The sequence below is a fragment of the Clarias gariepinus genome, chromosome 11, assembly GCF_024256425.1.
Source record: "Clarias gariepinus isolate MV-2021 ecotype Netherlands chromosome 11, CGAR_prim_01v2, whole genome shotgun sequence".
In the NCBI taxonomy this organism is placed as follows: Eukaryota; Metazoa; Chordata; class Actinopteri; order Siluriformes; family Clariidae; genus Clarias; species Clarias gariepinus.
Window position 1 is genome coordinate 20,885,152 of NC_071110.1, and position 20,555 is coordinate 20,905,706.

The following is a 20,555-nucleotide window of genomic DNA, read 5'->3' on the forward strand; positions in this document are numbered from 1 at the left end:
TCCAGTCACCAAGATTTATTTATTGTTGTTGGACAAGATCAAAAATTGTTAGACAATACTTACTTACTTACTGTATGTCCGACACATCTAGCAAATAAAAATTAATTTGATACACACCTGAAGAATTGATTAACAAATCTGTGGCATTAGCTCTAACAAGCTCATAAGCATTATAATTTGTACACAAATACAAATACAGACTATGTTACATTATGTGATTGCAACAAATTCTCACTACTATCAGCACACACTGCCTTTAGACACAGAATGCTGACCAAGATTGATACTTTACCCATCACCTTGCACTAAACACACATACACATAATTGTACAAGTCTGATGATATGGTAACAAAACATTGAAAATGACCAATGGTAAAGCAAATGCTTTGGAAATTAGGTGACAATATGTGGAACACAGCCAGTATTATGGCATTAGTCTTCTGTGAACATCATGCGCACCAGGTCTGCTTTGAAACACTGTTCCTCCACCAGCTTCTGCGGCTAAAGAAAACATACAATAGGTACAGTAACTGCCATTTATACTGTACACACACACAAACCAATTGATGACAAAAAAACGCATCTAAAATATATATTACAACCATGATGGGAAAGGATACTCACTGTGTTGTAGCGAAGGAGAGTAGGAACTCCAGTTAGTTTTAGATTCTTCTTAAAGTCGTTGTTCTGATCTTTCCAGCTGATGGAAGGATAACTTTTATTAAAAGAGTACTTTTCATATATTTGAAACCTTTAGTTGATATACAGCAAGACAAACAAAAAACATGGGACAGAATATTTCAACTGAAAAGCAACACTAATAGACCTGTCCTATCATTATACATAATAATAATAATGTTATACTTATTAGTGTTGCACAAATTTAACAAAAGATTCCTCATGCTCCCAGAGCCACTCTTTCCTGGGATATGCCCCACAAGGTAAGAGCAAAAAGTATTGATGCCATAACCTGGTCATTCAGGACTTTCAGGTCATCAGCTGACTTTAATTTATTGCCACATAACGCAACTGAAGCACTAAGACATACCCATCAATCTAGAATAGAGTTAATCTGGACTTATCAGAACACATGACTTTCTTTTTCCAAAGTGCTTCTAGCAAATGTTAAAGTTTTTTCCCGATTAGTCTCACTAACAAGTGGTTTCCTTATGGTCACGTAGCTGTTCAGTCCCAAATCCAGTAAATCCTCATCACATTGTGTGTGAAAATGACTTTCACTATTAAATTTCACTATTAAGTACAGCCGTGGTTTCTAGTGTCAATGTTTTTACAATTCAACTGTAGGTGGCCTCCAATTTTTTTTTCAACCTCATTATTATTCACATATTTTTTGTGAAGTTGATGGTTCAGCAATATACTTCCAGGTTTTATTAAAGTGTTGAAAAGTTCTGAACCTAATTAAAGTAATTTCGACAATATACTTTTCTTTTTGCCCGATGCAGGCCACTAATGGAACCCATCTGAATAACAGATTTTTTTTTTTTGTGACCATGGGATACATCTTCTGAAACAAGAATTGAAAAGCTACTCTTGCCGTATTTATTTAATCAAAGACTAGATATTTAAATTATTACAAAACATTTTTTTTATTCCAGGCAATATAGTTATTATTACCCATACTGGTCAAAAATAGAAACTGCAACAAGCGCTAATAGAGACCCACTGAGGCAGAAAACCCATACACACACTCAGAACAGCAGACAGGACAGTTAATCACAGAGTTGCCATGTTTGCAGTATTACACCAAACTGGTCTGGTTTATAAATAATCCATGTCTGCAAAGATTTTGTTATTATAAATAATGTGTTTATGCTGTAGAAAAACCAATTTACTGTTAGACATTTTGCAAAGATTGGGGAAAAGAAAGATGGATTGTTAAGCGGAGCTTGTCCATAGATCAGAAATTGACGTTTTCCATGTGTGGTTTTTCAGATGCAGTCAGGATGGAAACTTGGCGGAGCTCAGCTTTTTTTTTTTTTTTTTCTCCCTGTAACCTGCCAAGCAAAAAGTTAAATGTTGATTTTGTTTGAGGCTGTCGTTATTAATGTCACCATCCCCCATCAAAATCCGCAGTCATGATGTGATCTTGGAGTGCAGGGATAGTACGGAGAAATGTCTGTATAAATAAAAACATCATGTGTGTATACTGTAAATAACGATTAACTCACTATGGCCGGTTTCCCACTTGGCAGTAAATGAAGACAGAGCCTTCAGGAAGATGAGCCATTTCCCCACGAACCACAGGCTCAGCTGTAGAGGACAAGAGACAATTGAGTGAAACAGGAACAAAAGGTGTACGCTTAACCAAAATTATCCTAATAGCACAAGTTTATCTAGTGGTACAGTACCACTTAAAGTTTGGACACACCTACCAATTCAGAATTCTAATTGTATTCGTCACGTACACAACCATACACAGTATGATATGCAGCAAAATGCTTATAAAATAAAAAGATTTAAATTACTTAAATATTGCAATAGAGAATGCAATTAAACTAAAGACATAATCTGTAATAGAAGTTACAAAATAAAATAGAATAAAAATAAAAATATATAATTTACACAGGAACAGAATTTACTAAATAAAAGTATAAATTGTAATGTATAAATAATGTAAAATTACAGAAATTTAAAAATATGGTGTGTGGGTATGACATCAGCAGAATGATTGCAACATGGAGCATGAAATAATGTATGTCAGCAGTAGTCTAGTCATCATTAGTCATCATTTTATATGGATTTTATTACTTATTTATACTTTTTGCTACATTGTTTATCAACACTGATGACATTAACACCATCAAAGAACACACATCATATTTTGGATTCTTTAAAGTACAATGTAGAAAACCAACAAACAAACAAACCAAAAAAAAAGAGTCAAAATTCTGATAATCAAATATAATCAAATTTCTGATTATAAAAAGTACTATATAAAAAGTTGTCATACTAAAGACTCTTGACTGAGCTACCCCTTCTCATCGACTTTTTTTCTCAGAATTCCGACTTAATCTCACAATTCCAAATTTAATCTGAAAATTCAGATTTGAGAAAAAAGTCAAAAATTTTAGAAAAATCTAAATTCTAATAATAAAAAAAAAGGTTATATAAAGTAGTACAACTAAAAAAAACAAAAAAACATTTAAACAATAAAAGATACATCCTCTTGACTAAGCAACATTATTTAGGAAAAGGATTAGGACCTCCATCAAATTATTTAAGATTTTACTCAGAATTCCAACTAGTTCTGAGATTAAAGTCAGAATTCTTATTTTTTTTTTAAAAGTAGCAGGATAACAAGTAGCAAGGTCTAAGATTCTCTCCTTTTATTGTGGCAGTCCACTACACTTTCTAAGTGATTTAAAGTATAGTATTTACAAGTGAAAAGCTCAACATTCTGCATGTCTGTGGTGTAATAGAACTGCTTTAATGATAATAATTTCACCTCTCTAAGATGGCATGAGGAAGAAATCTGACCCAAAAGTGACCTCTGATGAAACTCAGGTTGTAAATCATTACAGTGGACACTTGCAAAAGAGTAACATTTCCTGTTTATGGTTTGTCAGATCTGGTTCTGTCTGGCTGTTTGATAAGGAACCTGGGCTACATACTGTACACTCATCATGGCATGTACACGACATGTAACACACCTCGTATATATATGCCCTGAAAGCAGCTGAAATGATGAAAGTTCTCACCTTTCACACAGTCTGGACACCAGCTTTTCCCCTGATCATCTTTGTCTCCACTGAAGTACACAAAGATGTCTTTCCCCTTTCTCTCAGCCACAGCTTTGCAGAATTCCTCATATCCGTGCACAGAGACTTCTTCATAATTAGCCATGTTGTGCGCGCGCACTCACCGGGGTTCAGTCAGACTGAGGTGAAAGTCTGTGTCTGGTCTACACACGGTCCACAGCGGATCTGTGACTAAACGAGCATGTGACAAACTAGGCCTAGTCCCAAATACCTCCCTATTGTCTGTAAAGAGCACTATGTAGGGCACACGGGCGCCACAACTCACGCGCTGTGTAGTACACTTAAAAGGGGAGTTATTTCAGTGGGAATTGAAAAGGGTTCCTTAACTTCCGGAAATAGGTTACTTTTCACAAGAAAAGTCGTTTCCTCTTTGTCGAACATACTCACACACGAGATATATTGATATATTATTGCATTAAAGATATATTATTGTAATTATATTTAATATAATTTTTCCACGAGAAAGCGTCCTAATTGATTGTCAGCTTATTAGAACGTTTTCCGGGATGAATATCATGGCTGACCCTGTGCTCTGACCCCAACTTCCTAACAAGCTCTATTGTGTTGTAATAAATATTTGACAAATATAGGATTTATGCATTTACTTATATGTCTTACAGACACAAATCCTTCTTAATATCATGGTTTGACAAATTAAGAGCTACAGTTAGTTACAAAATAGCAAAATGCTTTTATGGCACTAAAATGAGAAGGAAACTACATTGGGGGCATGCTGTCAAAGCAAAATCAATCATGGGGCTGAGAGGTTTTACAGTTTTATAGTTACATATAAAGTGGTGTATTGGTGGCTCATTATTAGGCTTATTACCTGCCACTGTGCAGATTGAATGTTCCACTGTGGCATATGCTTAATATGAGCAGATGAAACCACAACAAACGTTATAATGTGATGGAACCTGCAGCCAGATGTCTTTGTCTGACCAAGCAGATTTCAGATTCAAATTCTAATTTTTATTTGTCACATACACAGTCATACACAGTACGATATGAAGTGAAATGCTTATACGACCACCAGTGATCTTAAAAAGAGAACTAAAACTAATAATAAGAAATAAATATGAATAAAAGAAATACAATAGAAATTTTAATTTAATTAGGATAAAAATAGAAATTAAAATAGAAATATACTGTACATAGTAATAGAAATATATACTGTACAGTACATAGAACATTTTTAAAAAAAAATTGAAATTTGGTGAGGAAAGATGGTGTGCAAATGTGCATAAAAAGTGACTTATGAAGGTGCCTTATTAAAGTGTCTTTGTGCAATGGTCCAGAATGTAAACATAAACATGTAAGTGTAGATGTGAGTGTAGATGTGTATGAATGTGAGATTCAACACAGATATGGTCTAAAACAGATATGGCCATAAGTACTCTACATATTCAGTAGCTCAGATGTATTGGCTTCTATTGTAGACTCCTTTATGTCTTTATTTTGTTCAGATGACATTTAAAAACTGCCCAAAGTGTTCACAGCTGCTAAGTTTTGCTCCATGGGGTCTCTGCTGGTCAGTGGATCACAGCTGTTCTACAAGACCTGTATGAACTTGTCAAGATCTTAGTGGCATTTCCCCATCACTCCAATCATAGAACACTATGCTATAGCCTATAACCTAATATGAAATGTAACTCATTTCATTTACCTACTCATTGTCTGTACCGCTTTATCCTATAATATACAGGATTGCTGGGTGCTGGGGCATGAGGCTTTGTACATATGGACTATGGGGCAAAGTACACTATGCCCCATAGCCCATATGTTGTTATTCATCTGAGATCATGTTTGCCTAATACCAAGACCTGCTATGTTCAGATGATTTTTATCATGTTTTAACACCAGAAACACATAGAATTATATGAGGGGTTACTAACTTTTATAAATAATTTTACTTAAGAACAAGTAATTGATCAAAGGCTTGATTAAACAAATATATTTTCAACCTAGACTGGAGACTGTGGCTGAATCCAAACACTAGTAAGTGCTGTTCCCTAACCTACATCTAGGCATTTGGCAGACTAATTTTCTCTAACCATAACGCTTTGTAGAAAAAAACAACAACTGCTGTAGGCTTTATGATATGAGGTACGCCTCATAATAGCCTGGACCTTTTGATCAAAAGCGGTGTGTCCGATCATAGAATACATCCATTTCATTTAGGTACTGTGAAAAAAGACTATTTAGTGCTTTATAGTATATTTTACTGAGTGCAACATGTCACTGGGAGCAGAAGCAGTGTTCTAGTTCTAGTAATGACGCTGGCTGTGGCATTATTGAAACTACTTGGAGCTTGTTTATTTATCTTCTGGGAATTTTCAGCAGTAAGATATTACAATAATTTAAATTAACAAAAGCATGTAGGAGTATTTCTGCATTGTGTAATGACTATTTAATATTTCTAAGATGAAAGAATTCTATTCTAAGAATTTTATCTACATGAGCTTCATGAGGGACTGGATCACACACAGGTCTTTTACTGATGTGCTTGGCCAGTGTGCTCATCTATCCAATTCTCTATGGAATAAGATCACTGTCAAAAATATTTGTGCGTAAAAAAAAGATTTGTGTGTAATTCTGTCTTCCAAAATTCTCAGAAAATTTCCTGTTTCAGATCTGAGAAATAGTTGACCTTTACATGACCCTTACAGTATTTGGCTTAGTGTTGTTTTTAACTGCTTGTGTGTTTTTAATGTTATTTGAGCAAGTAAACTTTAGGGAAAAAAGGACTAAATAAAATAAGCGTTCCTGGATCCTGAGGGCCATGAAAAATATATTTTAAGAGTAACAATTTCTTTGCATTTATTTAAAATATTCCTTATTCCTCATTATAAATTTTGGAACAAACTTATTTTTTAAATAAGAAAATAATATTTAAAAATGCAAAATAATAAGAAAATAAAAATATAAAGCTGTTGTGTTGATGTGCAAAATTTAAAATATAGTTTAATGCTCAGCTTATATAATGAACTAATAATGATCTTTACATATTTTTATGAAGGGTGCAAAATGGAGGAAAAACAACGACAGTTCTCTTGTTTTCCCCCATATCTTCTTATGTTTAAATGTCAGTTGATGGAGGATCTTGTCTTTTCAGGCCATACCAGTTCTGATACAGTGTTTCATCAGATGCACATTAAAACTAAACACTGCTTATGTTTATAATATTAACAAGAGCCTAGGCTAGCGTAATGCTTTAAATTGTAAACAGTGTTCGTGGACTCTACACTACATGCTTAATAGTACCTGAAATTTACAGTGTAAAGTTTCTTAAATCAATCAATAATGTTAGTCTCTAGAGAAATGACATACTAGCATGTAACTCAAATTACAGAACTATTTTAAAATCCAGTGAAAATGTTCATATAGGATTAAATTAGATTCAACTTTATTGTTACTGCACATATATGGTACAAGGCAATGTAATACATTTAGTATCTAACCATGAACACATCTGTCGCAGTGCAAAATAATTTGCATATGTAAACAGTATACAGAGAAGGAGGAATATACAATGCGTGCAAATGATTATAGGTGAATGCAATGAAGGAAGATATTGTATACCATGATACAATCATTTACATATGTGTGTAGTTACTACTTGAGTCTGTGATGGACTGTGATGGTGGACTTAGTCAGTGTGACTGTGTTATTCGTTATTCGTGTGTTATGCCTAAGGGTCTTCCTTATCTTCCACCATGTAAAGCAGACAACAGCCAGTGAATTTAAACCATGTACATTATTTAAGTATGAATAGTAGTTTACCACTTTAAACATAATTCCTTACATAACAGATCCACTCAGGTTTACTTTGTTTACTTTTATGGGAATTTGCTGACTGCTACAATGTTGAAACTCAGTGTTGGCATTTTCTTATTGTATTAGACACAGTGGAAGATAGAATAGAATATGGTAATTTGCATCCTTTTCCACAAATTTACCTAAGAATAATATTGACATTCTTAACAGGTTTATTTAATTTCTATGATTTGCTAAGTGCTACTATAGATAGCCTTTTGTGGGCTATTATCCTAGTATATCACCTCACAGCTTCCACAGCAATCCTGAGCTTGAGTTCCTTCTGTAATGGGTTTCACATGTTCTTCTTGTATCTTGGATTTCCTCAGGTGTGCCTGGTTTCCTGCCAAAGAGAAGTTACTCTAAGGGTGTAAATAAGTGTGTGAATGTGTGCTTGATTGACTATGTACGTGTGAGTGGACTGATGGACTGGTATTCCAGAATAAGCTCTGGATTCACTTTAAGTCTAAACAGCATAAATCAGATTTGCCAACAGCAAACTGTTCAACTTTAAACTGCATTACTGCACTTCTCACATAACATGACTTGAGATCACAATGTGGCCACCTGCAATTTGTCATGCATAGGCTCACTACATTATCACTTGTGAAGAATGATCATACATAATATCATTTTGCATCATTGCTATTGGTCACATATACACATATAAGGTTTTGGCTATAAAAAGACAAATAATTTCTTTGTCTTTCTTTGTGTGCATGACAGCAGATGAATTTGATTTCCTCTGGTAATCTCATCGACTCTTGCTCATCACTGCTTTTGTTACTTTCCATACAGGTTCTCACATAACAAGATTCATCTCTAAGAATCTTAAACATGCCACAAAAAATCTGAGCATCTGCGACAACCGGCAGACATACAGTAGAAGATTGCGTCTCTGTGCTACACAAGTGGTTGCCCCAGGACTGAAACAAAATACACAAGGTCCAATGGACACACAGTGCCCTTCAGGCAATGACCCTGACATAGGATCAGGGGTGTAGGATTGTCACAGATCCCAAAATTATGCTATGTTTGATTCAGAAATATCTGAGCGCTGAAGAGGAAAACACAGAAAATTCTCTCTCAACTCAAAGATCCTAGTTGGAACGTTTTCTCAACTTTTCTTAAGGTGCACTAAGTGACACCAAATCGACATGCACGATAAACAAACTAGTGCTTCTTTACTTTTAAATGACTTATTCTGCTTATACTAGGATTTACATGACATTTGCTTGTATTTGACCTCAGAAGTGAGAGCTTTGAGCTACAGAAGGGGGGAGGGGAACATCAGTGTTATCATTGATCACCCCCATGTGTAGCTTTGATAAGCAGTAATCTAGCCAGGTGACTTTAATGAGTATTGCATAATGTTTTTTTTTCTCCTCAAGACAGTGAATCGATTGTTCTAGATTACAACAACGTAATTTAAGGTTTAAAAAATAGAATTACTTAAGGTTAAAAAATAAATTAGTTTAGTGCTGACACCGTGTACAGCCGTGTCGAGGAATTATGTTGAGTTGTGACCTTTAGTCGAATGTACTATAACAGGGCGCAGGTGTGGAGTGCTCTCAGATTTATTAGAGACACAATCCAAACGCTCACATTGTAGGGGGCGTGGCTTACAGGGATGGAGGCGGGGCATTGCTGCTGGTTAAAACTGAACTTCACCTTTAATGCAGCTGAAGAGAGTTCTATAGGTGCTGTGGGAAAGTAGAAGTGTCGGATATGTCTGTCAGCAGGGTAAGTGATTGGGCATGATTCACTTTCTGTCTTGTGATGTGTGTGTGTGTGTGTTTCAGAGAGAGAGAGAGAGAGAGAGAGTGTGTGTGTCGCAGTCAGTATCATCAGCTTGTCCTGCACTATGTGCTGTTAAAGGCACTCAGACACAGAAATGGCACCGTTCGACTTGAAGGGTGTCTTCCTCTCCGCGTTTGATTACAAGACAGAAAAATACGTCATCGCCAAAAACAAGAAAGTTGGCATCCTCTATCGACTCATACAGCTCTCAGTAATCGGTTATATCATCGGGTAAGGTCATGTCTGATTATCTTTTCAAGCTTTTAATAACGCCGCAGTGTCCGTGTGCGCGCGCGAGCCGAAGGTGTCCACCTGCTTTGCTTTGGATCAGTCCATCATCAGTCACCTGTGATCAGTCACCTGTGATCAGTCACCTGTGATCAGTCACCTGTGATCAGTCACCTGTGATCATGCTCTCAAAGCAGTTATGGTTAGATTAGAAATGCAGAATTTGGAAGGAGACTTGTGTATTTTGTAATGTGACTGAGGTGTGTGAAGTGTGACTACTGTAGTAGTGTCATGTGATCACTGTCCAGGTGGGTGTTTGTGACAAAGAAAGGCTATCAGGAGACGGAGGAATCGCTACAGAGTTCTGTCATAACTAAAGTGAAAGGGGTTGTTTTCACCAACACGACTGGGCCCGGACCCTGGCTTTGGGGTCCTGAAGATTATGTCGTCCCTCAACAGGTGAGACCTGTGTGTTTATGTGCATGATGTCCAGATTTCCAATGCTGGTCCATTTCCTTGCTTGAACACACTTCCGTTTCCCCCCTCAGACCAGACTTGGAAGCTTATATAGGCCTAATTTCTATAACATTTATTCTCTGTGGTTAGATACTGTAATAACTAATGTTCCCCCATCTCCAGGGTGAAGCTGTGCTCTTCATAACCACCAATTTTATCACAACCCCAAACCAAAAATTAGGATACTGTGCTGAGGTAAGACACCATCAAACTGTCAAACTACAGCATACATTCACGTTCTCATTTCATATAGACCTATTATTACAAATTGGAGCTGTTTTATTGGTCAGTCTTCCCTATGTGGGATGGAATTATGGCTGGGATATAGATTATACAGTATATATATGAATTGACCACAGGAGGAGACGGTCTGGCACTGTATGATGTATTTAAACCAGCGGTTAAAAAGTGGTGACCACTACATAAGGACATTTTCTTTAGTCATCATTGTGAGTAGAGAACCTTGGTGTTGCTGGTGTCAGGTTTAGGGTTTTTGGTGTCAGTGCCAATTATACATACGTTGTTTTTTTGACCATTCATTCGTTGCTGCAAACCCTTCCAATGTGGTAAGTGTTTTTGTCATCTCCTGAAAGAAACAAAACCCAGTATGTGTTAGACAACCTTAAATGACTCACCATGCTATGTTTTTACTCAAGTCATCACAAGGAGCCAGTTGTCAGTACATTGCCTCATATGGTCACAGTCAGACTCTTTTTAAATCAGTGTTTATTAGGGCATGTAAACATTCTCGCATGCCATGGTATCAGACAATAAAACCATGACAGTAACAGACCATTTTACTCTGTGTCTCACTGATGGTACAGCCACATCAGATTAACTGTATTCAAAATAAATCAAGTGCACTTCTTTCTTTTGTAGAGTATTAAAGTGCTTGATGGTCATTGCCAAGAGAATGAAGACTGCCCAAAAGGAGACACTGTAATAGCTGGGCATGGTGGGTACTACTTTGGAGTTTCATACTAATCTGGTCATTAATAATTAGCATTCAACATTCGGATTTTCTTTTTTTTTTCCTATTAGGAATTAAGACAGGACGCTGCCTAAAGAAAAACAGGAACTCTACAGGAACATGTGAAATATACGGCTGGTGCCCCATTGAGCGAAGCATCCGACCAGAGTAAGAATAAATAAGCTTAACACTGACTGTAACAGCCTTTCACAGGTTCACAATGCGGGATAAATTGTGCCTGATAAATGAGGCACATTAAAGGCTTCTTTGATAAATGGCTAAATTATTTGACTATAAATAGCTACTGTATGATTTTTCTGGCTAGTTGTTTGTTTTCTGTATATAAAAGTGTCATTTTTATGTCTTGTTAGTGTGCCTTTGTTAGGAAAAGCTGAAAACTTCACCATATACATAAAGAACTTCATAAGATTCCCCAAGTTTAACTTCTCAAAGTAAGTACTTTCTCTATTTTTCACACGTAATGGTATGACAGTTAGGAAACAATAAGTAACACCTGGTACAGAACATGCTTATTGACCCTTTCACAAGTGATGATACATAGTCTGTCTATAATGATCCTGCCCACATCTGAAGTCAGGGAAGCACTTTCAGCAAGAAAACACATCTGCTAACATTACATCATCCTAACACGTTGTCTCCTTAGTAATTGCTTCTTATTTGTCCATGTTGTGTTTTGGGTTACAATTCTAACTAGCTTCTAAAACAACGTTGAATCCCTCTCTAACCTCTAAACAACGGCATGCCTTGGTGTGTAACAACAGATTTAAACCCCTACATAGCGTACTAGGTTTCTATTTTACGCTATTTGGGAGTCAACCCTTAAACAGTTAGTTAGCTATTCCTTAGAACGCTTGAAATATCTATATTAGTTAATGTTACCTGGACAAGCATTAAGCACAGCATATTCCATAGCATTGTCTCATTTGCAACAAAAGGACTGAATGAGCTAACGCTAATGCTAGCAATTGCTGCCATTCCAGGAGGAATCACATATTTGTACTGTATACCATCTGAGGTAGTCATGTTATAATAACAAATCAAACGTCTGCATTTGAATATCCTTATTATCTTCATCATTTATTTCCACACACTTGTCTCTTATTGAGTTACACCACAACTTACGAAATGGCCTTTACTCTTCTTAATTATGAGACCATTTACTGATGACAGCATCTAACACATTATTACATGATTATTGAGGCTTATAACTAATTTTTTTTCTACTAATCCGTCTAAATGTACTTTCTTGTATTATCTTATTTTGCAAACATTAAGCCAGTCAGTGTGTGTTTAGGTTAACATGATCAACTCTGTCTTCAGATCAAATGTTTTGGAGACTGCAGATGACATGTATCTGAAGAAATGTTCATATGACAAGTTTGCTCATTCTTACTGCCCCATATTCCGTCTCGGTGATATAGTCCGGAGAACTGGACATGATTTTCAACACATGGCCCTGTTGGTGAGTATCCCATCATAAAACACAAAACTATTAAGCTACTGAGCTTCAGTAATTCCGTATATGCGCTACAGCTTTAAGTCAAGTTTACATTGTGCTTTTTTTTTAAAAGAGAAAAAGGACTTTTAGAAAACGGGTATTATTTTGTACCTTAACTTCAATCAGGTGATACTCTCATGTGTACACCACTGGTACATTTACCACTTACACCAGTGTACATCCAATTTTCTGGGAAGGCTTTCCTCTGGATTTTGAAGCGTGACTTTGAGGATTTGTGTTGATTTAAACACAAGAGCATTAGTAAGATCAGGGACTGATGTTGAGTGAGGATGGTGTGATTGATGGTGTCCACAAACTTTAGGCCATGTGGTGCATTTTTTATCTAAAAAGGTTCATATGATGGTGTGTATTTGAAGCTTTCTCCTAATTACCTTTAATAGTTTTTGAAGGTACATTACATTAACATCTCCATGTAAATAATACTAATAGGTACCTACAAAGCAGCTACCAAAGGTACATTATACTATCCTTATTCTGAAAGTCCATATGACAAACAAAATGAGCTACTCCATTTATGCAGAGTAATGTGCTTTTTGTCATAGTTAATTTGGTTTGATGTCAGGGTGAACTTTGTGTGATTTTTGAAAATGCTACCTCCCTATTGCCCACAATTTTGGCACAATGGAGAAAAACGCCAGTAATATGTTGGTTTAAATATTAAATAAAGCAAGCCCATGATTTGACTATGATTTTGTAGTTAGTCAAACAGAAAGTAGTGGCAGCAAATGTGATCTAGGAAAAACGATTTTAAATGTTGTTGCACTCAAAAAAATGTTAAATAAAAAAAAATTGTTTAAGCAACATTATAAACAATACAAAAACAGGTTAGAGCATTATCAGTCTCCACCTCTACCAGATTTAGTTTCACAGTGGTGCAGTGGCACATGATAACAGCTCCCTATCATAATAGAGGTATGTAGTGTATAATATCTGTTCATGTATCACCCGACCGTATGTCTATCAGATTTCCCCTTAAGATTATAACATTACAGTAATAGCAGACAGAACCAAAGAGAATAGCTTCTCACACACAGCCTCTTGTAGAAAAACGCATGTGCATACTCAAGCCATAATCATCAAAATGAAATAAATACTTGAAATATATCAGTCTGTGTGTGATGAATCTATATATTACGAGTTACACTTTTTAAATTGAATTTCAGTACAATTAGTGAAATAAATCAACTTTTTGATGATCTTTTAATTTATTGAGATGCACCTACATACTGTATTTACCGTGGTTTGTCCAAAAACTCAACAAGGGTCTTCAACAAGGTGTAGCTTTTGCCCCGTTCAAGTTCAATGGTCATGTTTACACCACGCATTATGTTTGGGTGTGTGTCTTGCAAGCTCTATCAGCTATGCCACGCTTTCCTCCTATCAGGTCACAGGCCTTATTAAAAGCACAAAGAAACACTTTACAGCCCGTCGGCTGGGTGTAACAAGACACAGGTGAGACTCATCGCTTCAACCCGCCTTCTCTCTGTCATCAGCTGACATTCGACCATACCCTTTACAGAGTATAGCCAGCTATCTAATTGTATAACAAAATACACAAAGGGTGAATAATAAAACTACACACACTGCTAAGGACCAGGTGTGCATGTTTTGTACACTATGCTTTTAGTCTTCTAGCTAGTTTGCCATTGTTACCTGTGTAGCTCACTACCAACTTACAGAATGAAAACCTCAAACAAAACAGATGCTAATATTTGGATACACTATTGTGTTCTGTTCAGCAACGCTCACTGAGTGTTGTATCTCTTAGTCATTTATAGATATTAAAAGCCTCCTCTAATAACTTTGCCATGTGTCTAGCTGTGTGTACATTAGCTAGGCTTTCTTTTAAACACACTACATATGATGTATGTCACATTCTCCTTATGTAGGGAGGAGCAATAGGAATTCTAATAGAGTGGCACTGTGACTTGGATAAAGGCTACTCAGACTGCAACCCGAGGTACAGCTTCACTCGACTGGATGTGAACTCAACAGTCAATGCTATCTCATCAGGTTATAACTTCAGGTACAATTTTTTATGCCATTTTACAAAACCTGTTCCTGTTTAAAAAACAAAACAAAACACCTTCTTTAAAAAACTCTCTTTTAGATATGCACGGTATTTTAAAAATGCTGATGGAGAGACCTACAGGACACTTTATAAGGTGTATGGGATTCGCTTTGACATCCTGGTTCATGGCAAGGTATGCAGCTGGAATTCTTTCCTCACCTGTATTTGTGCCAGGCTTGGGTATTTATATTTAAAGATGTTCCGATCCTATACACTTTTAACACATTGTGTATTTTTTTTAGGCTGGAAAGTTCAATATAATTCCTACAATCATAAACATAGGCTCAGGTCTTGCATTAATGGGTGCTGTAAGTATTTAAAATTTAATCTAAACTACTTGTAGACATAGAACTTTTATACATTTGATGCTATCAGTTTGTGCATAGACTTTCAAGATTTCACTGGCATTCATATTAAAGAGCTTCTAAAAAATGTTGAGATTAAGAACCCATCAGTTTTTAGTAGCTGAAGCGAAACTGGATAAGCACCAATGCACACGCCACGCTTGAGCTTTGGATTAAAGGGTCCTGATAATATCATGTAAGGTTTCTTGTTTTTCTTCTGCAGGGGGCGTTTTTCTGCGACATGGTACTTCTGTACATGATGAAGAAAAGCACCATGTATAGGGAGAGGAAATTTGAAACACATAATAAGTATGCCACACAGACACCAATCCCAAAGTAATTCTAAAACTGTTTGTGTAAAAATTATAATAATCATAGCAGGGGTTCTCAAAGTCGAACATTTTGTGAAATAAATTGCATATACCTGCTCAGTACATCATGATTTTAGAAATATAAACCAAATATTTTTATATTATGCACTTTATTTAATTGTGTATTTAGTATTTTCTCACCTTTAATGTATTAAGTTGTATGGATTTGATTGATTTATATTAAGCCACGGAATCTAAATAAACTGTTTACACCTAGAAAAAAAAAGGAAAAACATTAATACTGATAATCTGTTGTTTCTATCCCTGTCATAGAAACTATGAATATCTATATTCAGCATTGCAGACATCACTTTAAAAACCTATACAGTACCACATTCATACTTTTACCCCCCACATTCACATGACAGCATGTTTCTGCCAATTTGTCCGCTGCACATCCATGATCCATCGCAAATGTGCTCTGTTGGATTGAGATCTGGTGACACTGGAGGCCATTTAAGTACAATGAACTCATTGTCATGTTCAAGAAACCAGTTTAATATGATTTTAGCTTTGCCACATGGAACGTTATCTTGTGTTTATAAAAGTATGGGCATGGTCAGAAACTATACTGTAGGCTGTGGCATTTAAACCATGCTGTACCAACTGTGCCAAGAAAATGTCTCTCACACTATTACCCCCACCACCAGCCTGAAGACTGTTTACACAAAATTCTGATCTTTCTATAAATGATCTGATCTTTCAAAAGAACATTTGACATTTGCTGCACTAATAAAACTTTCACTAAAGAATGCAGTGACGGCTAGATAAACCTATAAATAAATCAAAACTGATGGAATGGTAGCTCATTTAATGTGAAAAAAGTTCACTTGAATTTGATAAAGGATCACAGTATGGCTTTGTGTCAGTGAAGGTTTATCAGTAGGGCTCTTACAGACTTATTACAGTAAATTTGATACATTAATATGAATGGCAGACATTGGCACATTTAATAAAGTTTTAAGGGAGGCCAGTTTTCTTTACACTTACAGCAATCTCCTGGGTTACACAGTATAATAGTACAAATTATGTCACTATGTGGCAAGAAGCTGCTGTAAGAGGACTAAAAATGAGAGGAATAAGAATCTTCATGCATGCTGTTATAGGAAATAGACAACACCCATGCTCCTATATCAGCACATAAGCAAGTGTTTTATTCATTGGTGAATAGTCAGGTATTCTGTTTTGACTTACCTCGTGTGTTTTTCTTTTTACTTTTCCTAGGAATGGAAATAACAACAGAGACAGTATAGACGTGTCAGGCAAGGCTGTGAAGCAGCCATCAGAGCAGGAGCAAGTCACAGAGCCAACATCCGATCAACACACACCAGAAAGAATAGATTTACTCAATGGACAAAAAGACAAGTCCTGTGACTGACAAATAATATTGCTTATTGCATATACTGTACAGTGCTTACTGAGACTTTTTAATGGACACCAGCCTTAAGAACCTGACTGTCTAATACAGAATACACTGACCATCACTGCTCCCAGGAATGACGTACTTAAAGCTACTTTTAAGGACTTTTGCCATCGCTATGCAAAGTAATTAGCTATGCAGTAATGTACTTGAAGATGGAAGCAATAAGACCTCATGTTTATCCAAGTGTTCCCCCCCCCCAAGTTATTACAGATGATTCCATCGTTACTGTTATTTATGACTCTTGCACTGACACTTTTAAATACACTGTGATTGAACATCTTTGCCAAATAGTTCACCATATATGTATGAAAAGTAACTGAATACTTAATATTTTTTCCCCTGATTCGGACACATGCCAATTCCCACCCACCATCCAGCTTTTTCAGCTCTATAAAACTCCCAGACTGAAGTATTAATAGCAATACATCTAAATGATAAAGTATGACTAGTAATGTTACAATTGTTTGACACAAGGTTATTGTTTAAATATTAACTTATTTCACGCTGCAGCACTTTGGGCTTACACCTCCAGGGCTAAGAGTTTAGGTCCCACTTTCAAGCCTGTAAGTATGAAGAAACCCATGGTGTTTGCTCCATGCACACTTTAAAGACATGCAGATTAGGCTAATTAGTGTTTCCAAATTTCCTGTAGTGTATATCCATGCTTTTGCCCTGTGATGGTCTGAATCCCCATCCAGGGTGAACCCTGTCTTGTGTCGAGTCCCTTGGGATAGGATCCAGCCCCCACTGGTATGGAATGAGTGAGTAATAGTGATTTATTTCACTCTGAACATGATGCCACTGTGTTTATACTGCATGTAGAAATATGCAACAAGAGAACACTTTGTAGACATGCATTACAAATAGTTCTAAGCTTTGATATTTTGAGGTCAACTAGTCTGAACTAGCACCATTTTATTGTCATATACACTGCCTGAACATTTTATTAGGACCCACCTCAATTCTTCATGGCTTGGATTCCACAATTACTGCGGCTCGTTTAATTGTACGTCCATTCAGTGAATTTCCCATTCTCGCACATCTCTGAGTATTTACTGAACTGGTTACTGAGGAGACCGCTCAACTCGTTTGTCATGTTAATGGGACCAGACCATTTGTGCTTTGTGACATGCTGCATTATCATGCTCAAAGTATCTATTATAAAATGCCATAAAGGGAGGCACATAGCCAGCACCAATACTCAGATAAGCTGTGGAATTCAAGTGATGTTTGAATATTAACAACCCTGAAACAAGGTCCACCTCAAGGCATAATAAACATAAATACTGCACATTCTAAGATACCTTTCTCCTAAACATGGTTGTAAAGAGTAGTTATTTGATTTTCAGGTAATTAGTCAAGTGTTTCACTTATTGTATGTTTTGATTTTCTGTATTAATTCTACATATTGGTGTGTGTGAGAGAAAATCCCAGTGGGATCATGTTTCTGAAGTACCCAGACAAGCACATCCAGCACCAATATTCATGTTACAGTCACAGAGATCACATCTTAGCCACTTCTGATTAATTTAAATATGATGAACACCGTATTCCACATGGTTTTTGCATTTTGCTGCAACCAGTTGATTGGCTGACTAAATAGTTGCATGGACAAGGTGTGCAAGTGTTCCTCATAAACTGGTAGATAAGGTGATATATTAATATGCATAAAAACTTGGTGTGCTGTTTTAGATTAACCACAAGGATCGTTCTCTCCTCCTGGGACCCAAAATACACAGCAGGTTTAAGTCGCTTTCTGTAGTGAGATCAACTGAGCGTTGAAACACCACCTCACTGCAACAGAACCATGCTCTATATTCTGTACATACTTGACGAAAGGTTGTCATCACAGGATTTCTGACCACTGAATAAAACAGTGATTTGTCAACCACACATGTTTCTCAGACAATTTATTTGCTTTTGAGTTTGTTCAATTATGTTCTTATTATATCATTTAATATGTTGTTAATGTCAAACCAGGACTTTTAATTGTGGAGAATAACAGTAATATTTCTCTGTGTATTACCCTGATAGACTAATGCACTTATCCCAGCATTTCACCAGTGCTTGGATACCATCAAGGTATAAAGTTCTCTCAGTACCCAGGGGACTGTCTGCTTTACATCTAAATCGCTAACCTCACAGGAACACCTATAATGGTCCAAGCATGTGAAAATGGCTGTGGGGTTTCAGGACTGTATGCCCAGTTGAATTCCATGTGCAAATTGTGTTGGTTAATGATGTACAGTGTGTACAGTTCTAACAGACAAATGCATCTCTTCTGCAAGCTGCAGACAAAGGTATCTGTCAGGGTTTTCAAGGATCTGGCGTTGAATGTTCCACTCGCTGAATGTTCACATCATTCACATACAAAAGGGCTTCTTTAAAACATTTGCACTATTTGGCATAAAGTAAAATTCAGTAAAAGTTGGACAAGAACAACACTCATACAAGGTGAAACCACATGAAATTCCAAACCAACCAAAAGTTTCAGGTTTGCTTGGATTAAGAGCTGTTACTGGACCTAGACAAAAATGTTGCCCCTTAAAAGGAAGCATCCTTATAATATTTTCCATTTCGTTTATATTCTGTGCAATCTTTATTATGTTAGGATACAAACATATGAAACAACACACTTTTCAAATGCAAGTCAACCTTTATTTTGGTTAGAGGGGAATGTTTGTGCAACACATTATTCCTGAAAAACATGGGGATCTGAATGACAGACTTAAGTTACAGTTGCACACTGCTACCATTCATGCAGCATTTTGTTCTTTGGTAGAACAAAATGAAACACCCTTGGCATGAATCCTAGACTTTAAAACAACAACAATAAAAAAAAAAAGTCATTATGTACTACTGAGAGTACATGTGCTCTATAAGATATAAAGAACATCCTAAAGCGCTCCATAGAAGGTTTCTAGGGCACTAGAAGGTCAGCAGCGTACAGCAGGTTTACCCACCTAGACTAAAGATTCAGCAGCAAATATTAAGTTTATAATTCAAACAGGTTTTATGCCTGAGGTGGCACATGCAGCGCTCTTCCCGTCAGTAGTTACACGCAGTTTGGTCCCCAACTCATGAACAGTGCACCAGGTCGCTGAGGTGTGCACTTACGCCAGCACTTTTCCTATTTATACTCCCAGGCAGTCTTGTATACACACAGTCTGTAATCGCCTGGTGTAGGCACTTCACATAGAAACAGGAACTTTTATTAAAGAGCAACCTGACTTCGTGCCCTGGAGCCGTAACAACACATGAAGTGTCAAAGGACTGTGTCTAATCTAATCTTCAAGCATTACAATGTCTTGTTTATGATGAGCAGTTGACAATGAAACGTTAATCTGCTTCATTGACAATGTTGCATTGTTAAAAAAACAAACAAAACAAAAAAAAAAACAGCTGAGCATAAATTACAACTGGCTTCTACACTTAAATCACCGGACTCGATGAAAATAGCAGCTTCTTTGTGGAAAGAAAAAATTTATAAATGTTAAAGTGGCAAAAGCCTACACAGAAAGTTAATGTATCCACAATTAATCAACACAAGTCTTGGATGTATAACTGCAATCTGTGTGTTTTAAGTCACAAACTCGATTCACTTCTGCGTGCATCATTTAGCTACAGTTGGCAAATGACAGCATTTCTGAGTGTGTGTTTATGAAAGAAAGAGAGTTCGAGGGAGAGGAGAAGGAG

General features: G+C 36.5%; 2 protein-coding genes across 2 annotated transcripts; one reads left to right on the forward strand and one right to left on the reverse strand.

Moving 5' to 3' along the window:
* Positions 1-3,949, reverse strand: txndc17 (thioredoxin domain containing 17). The gene is made up of 4 exons (XM_053507459.1): positions 3,721-3,949; positions 2,191-2,272; positions 626-701; positions 1-502 (listed from the first exon to the last, which is right to left on the reverse strand). Exons 1-4 carry the CDS (start codon positions 3,863-3,865, stop codon positions 434-436), a joined length of 372 nt encoding a protein of 123 aa, XP_053363434.1. The 5' UTR covers positions 3,866-3,949; the 3' UTR covers positions 1-433.
* A 5,324-nt stretch (positions 3,950-9,273) lies between these two features.
* On the forward strand, positions 9,274-17,247 carry p2rx8 (purinergic receptor P2X, ligand-gated ion channel, 8). The gene is made up of 12 exons (XM_053506651.1): positions 9,274-9,627; positions 9,933-10,083; positions 10,264-10,335; positions 11,020-11,095; positions 11,182-11,278; positions 11,482-11,562; positions 12,452-12,593; positions 14,540-14,676; positions 14,761-14,854; positions 14,964-15,029; positions 15,289-15,374; positions 16,661-17,247. Exons 1-12 carry the CDS (start codon positions 9,491-9,493, stop codon positions 16,812-16,814), a joined length of 1,293 nt encoding a protein of 430 aa, XP_053362626.1. The 5' UTR covers positions 9,274-9,490; the 3' UTR covers positions 16,815-17,247.
* Positions 17,248-20,555: the final 3,308 nt, after the last annotated feature.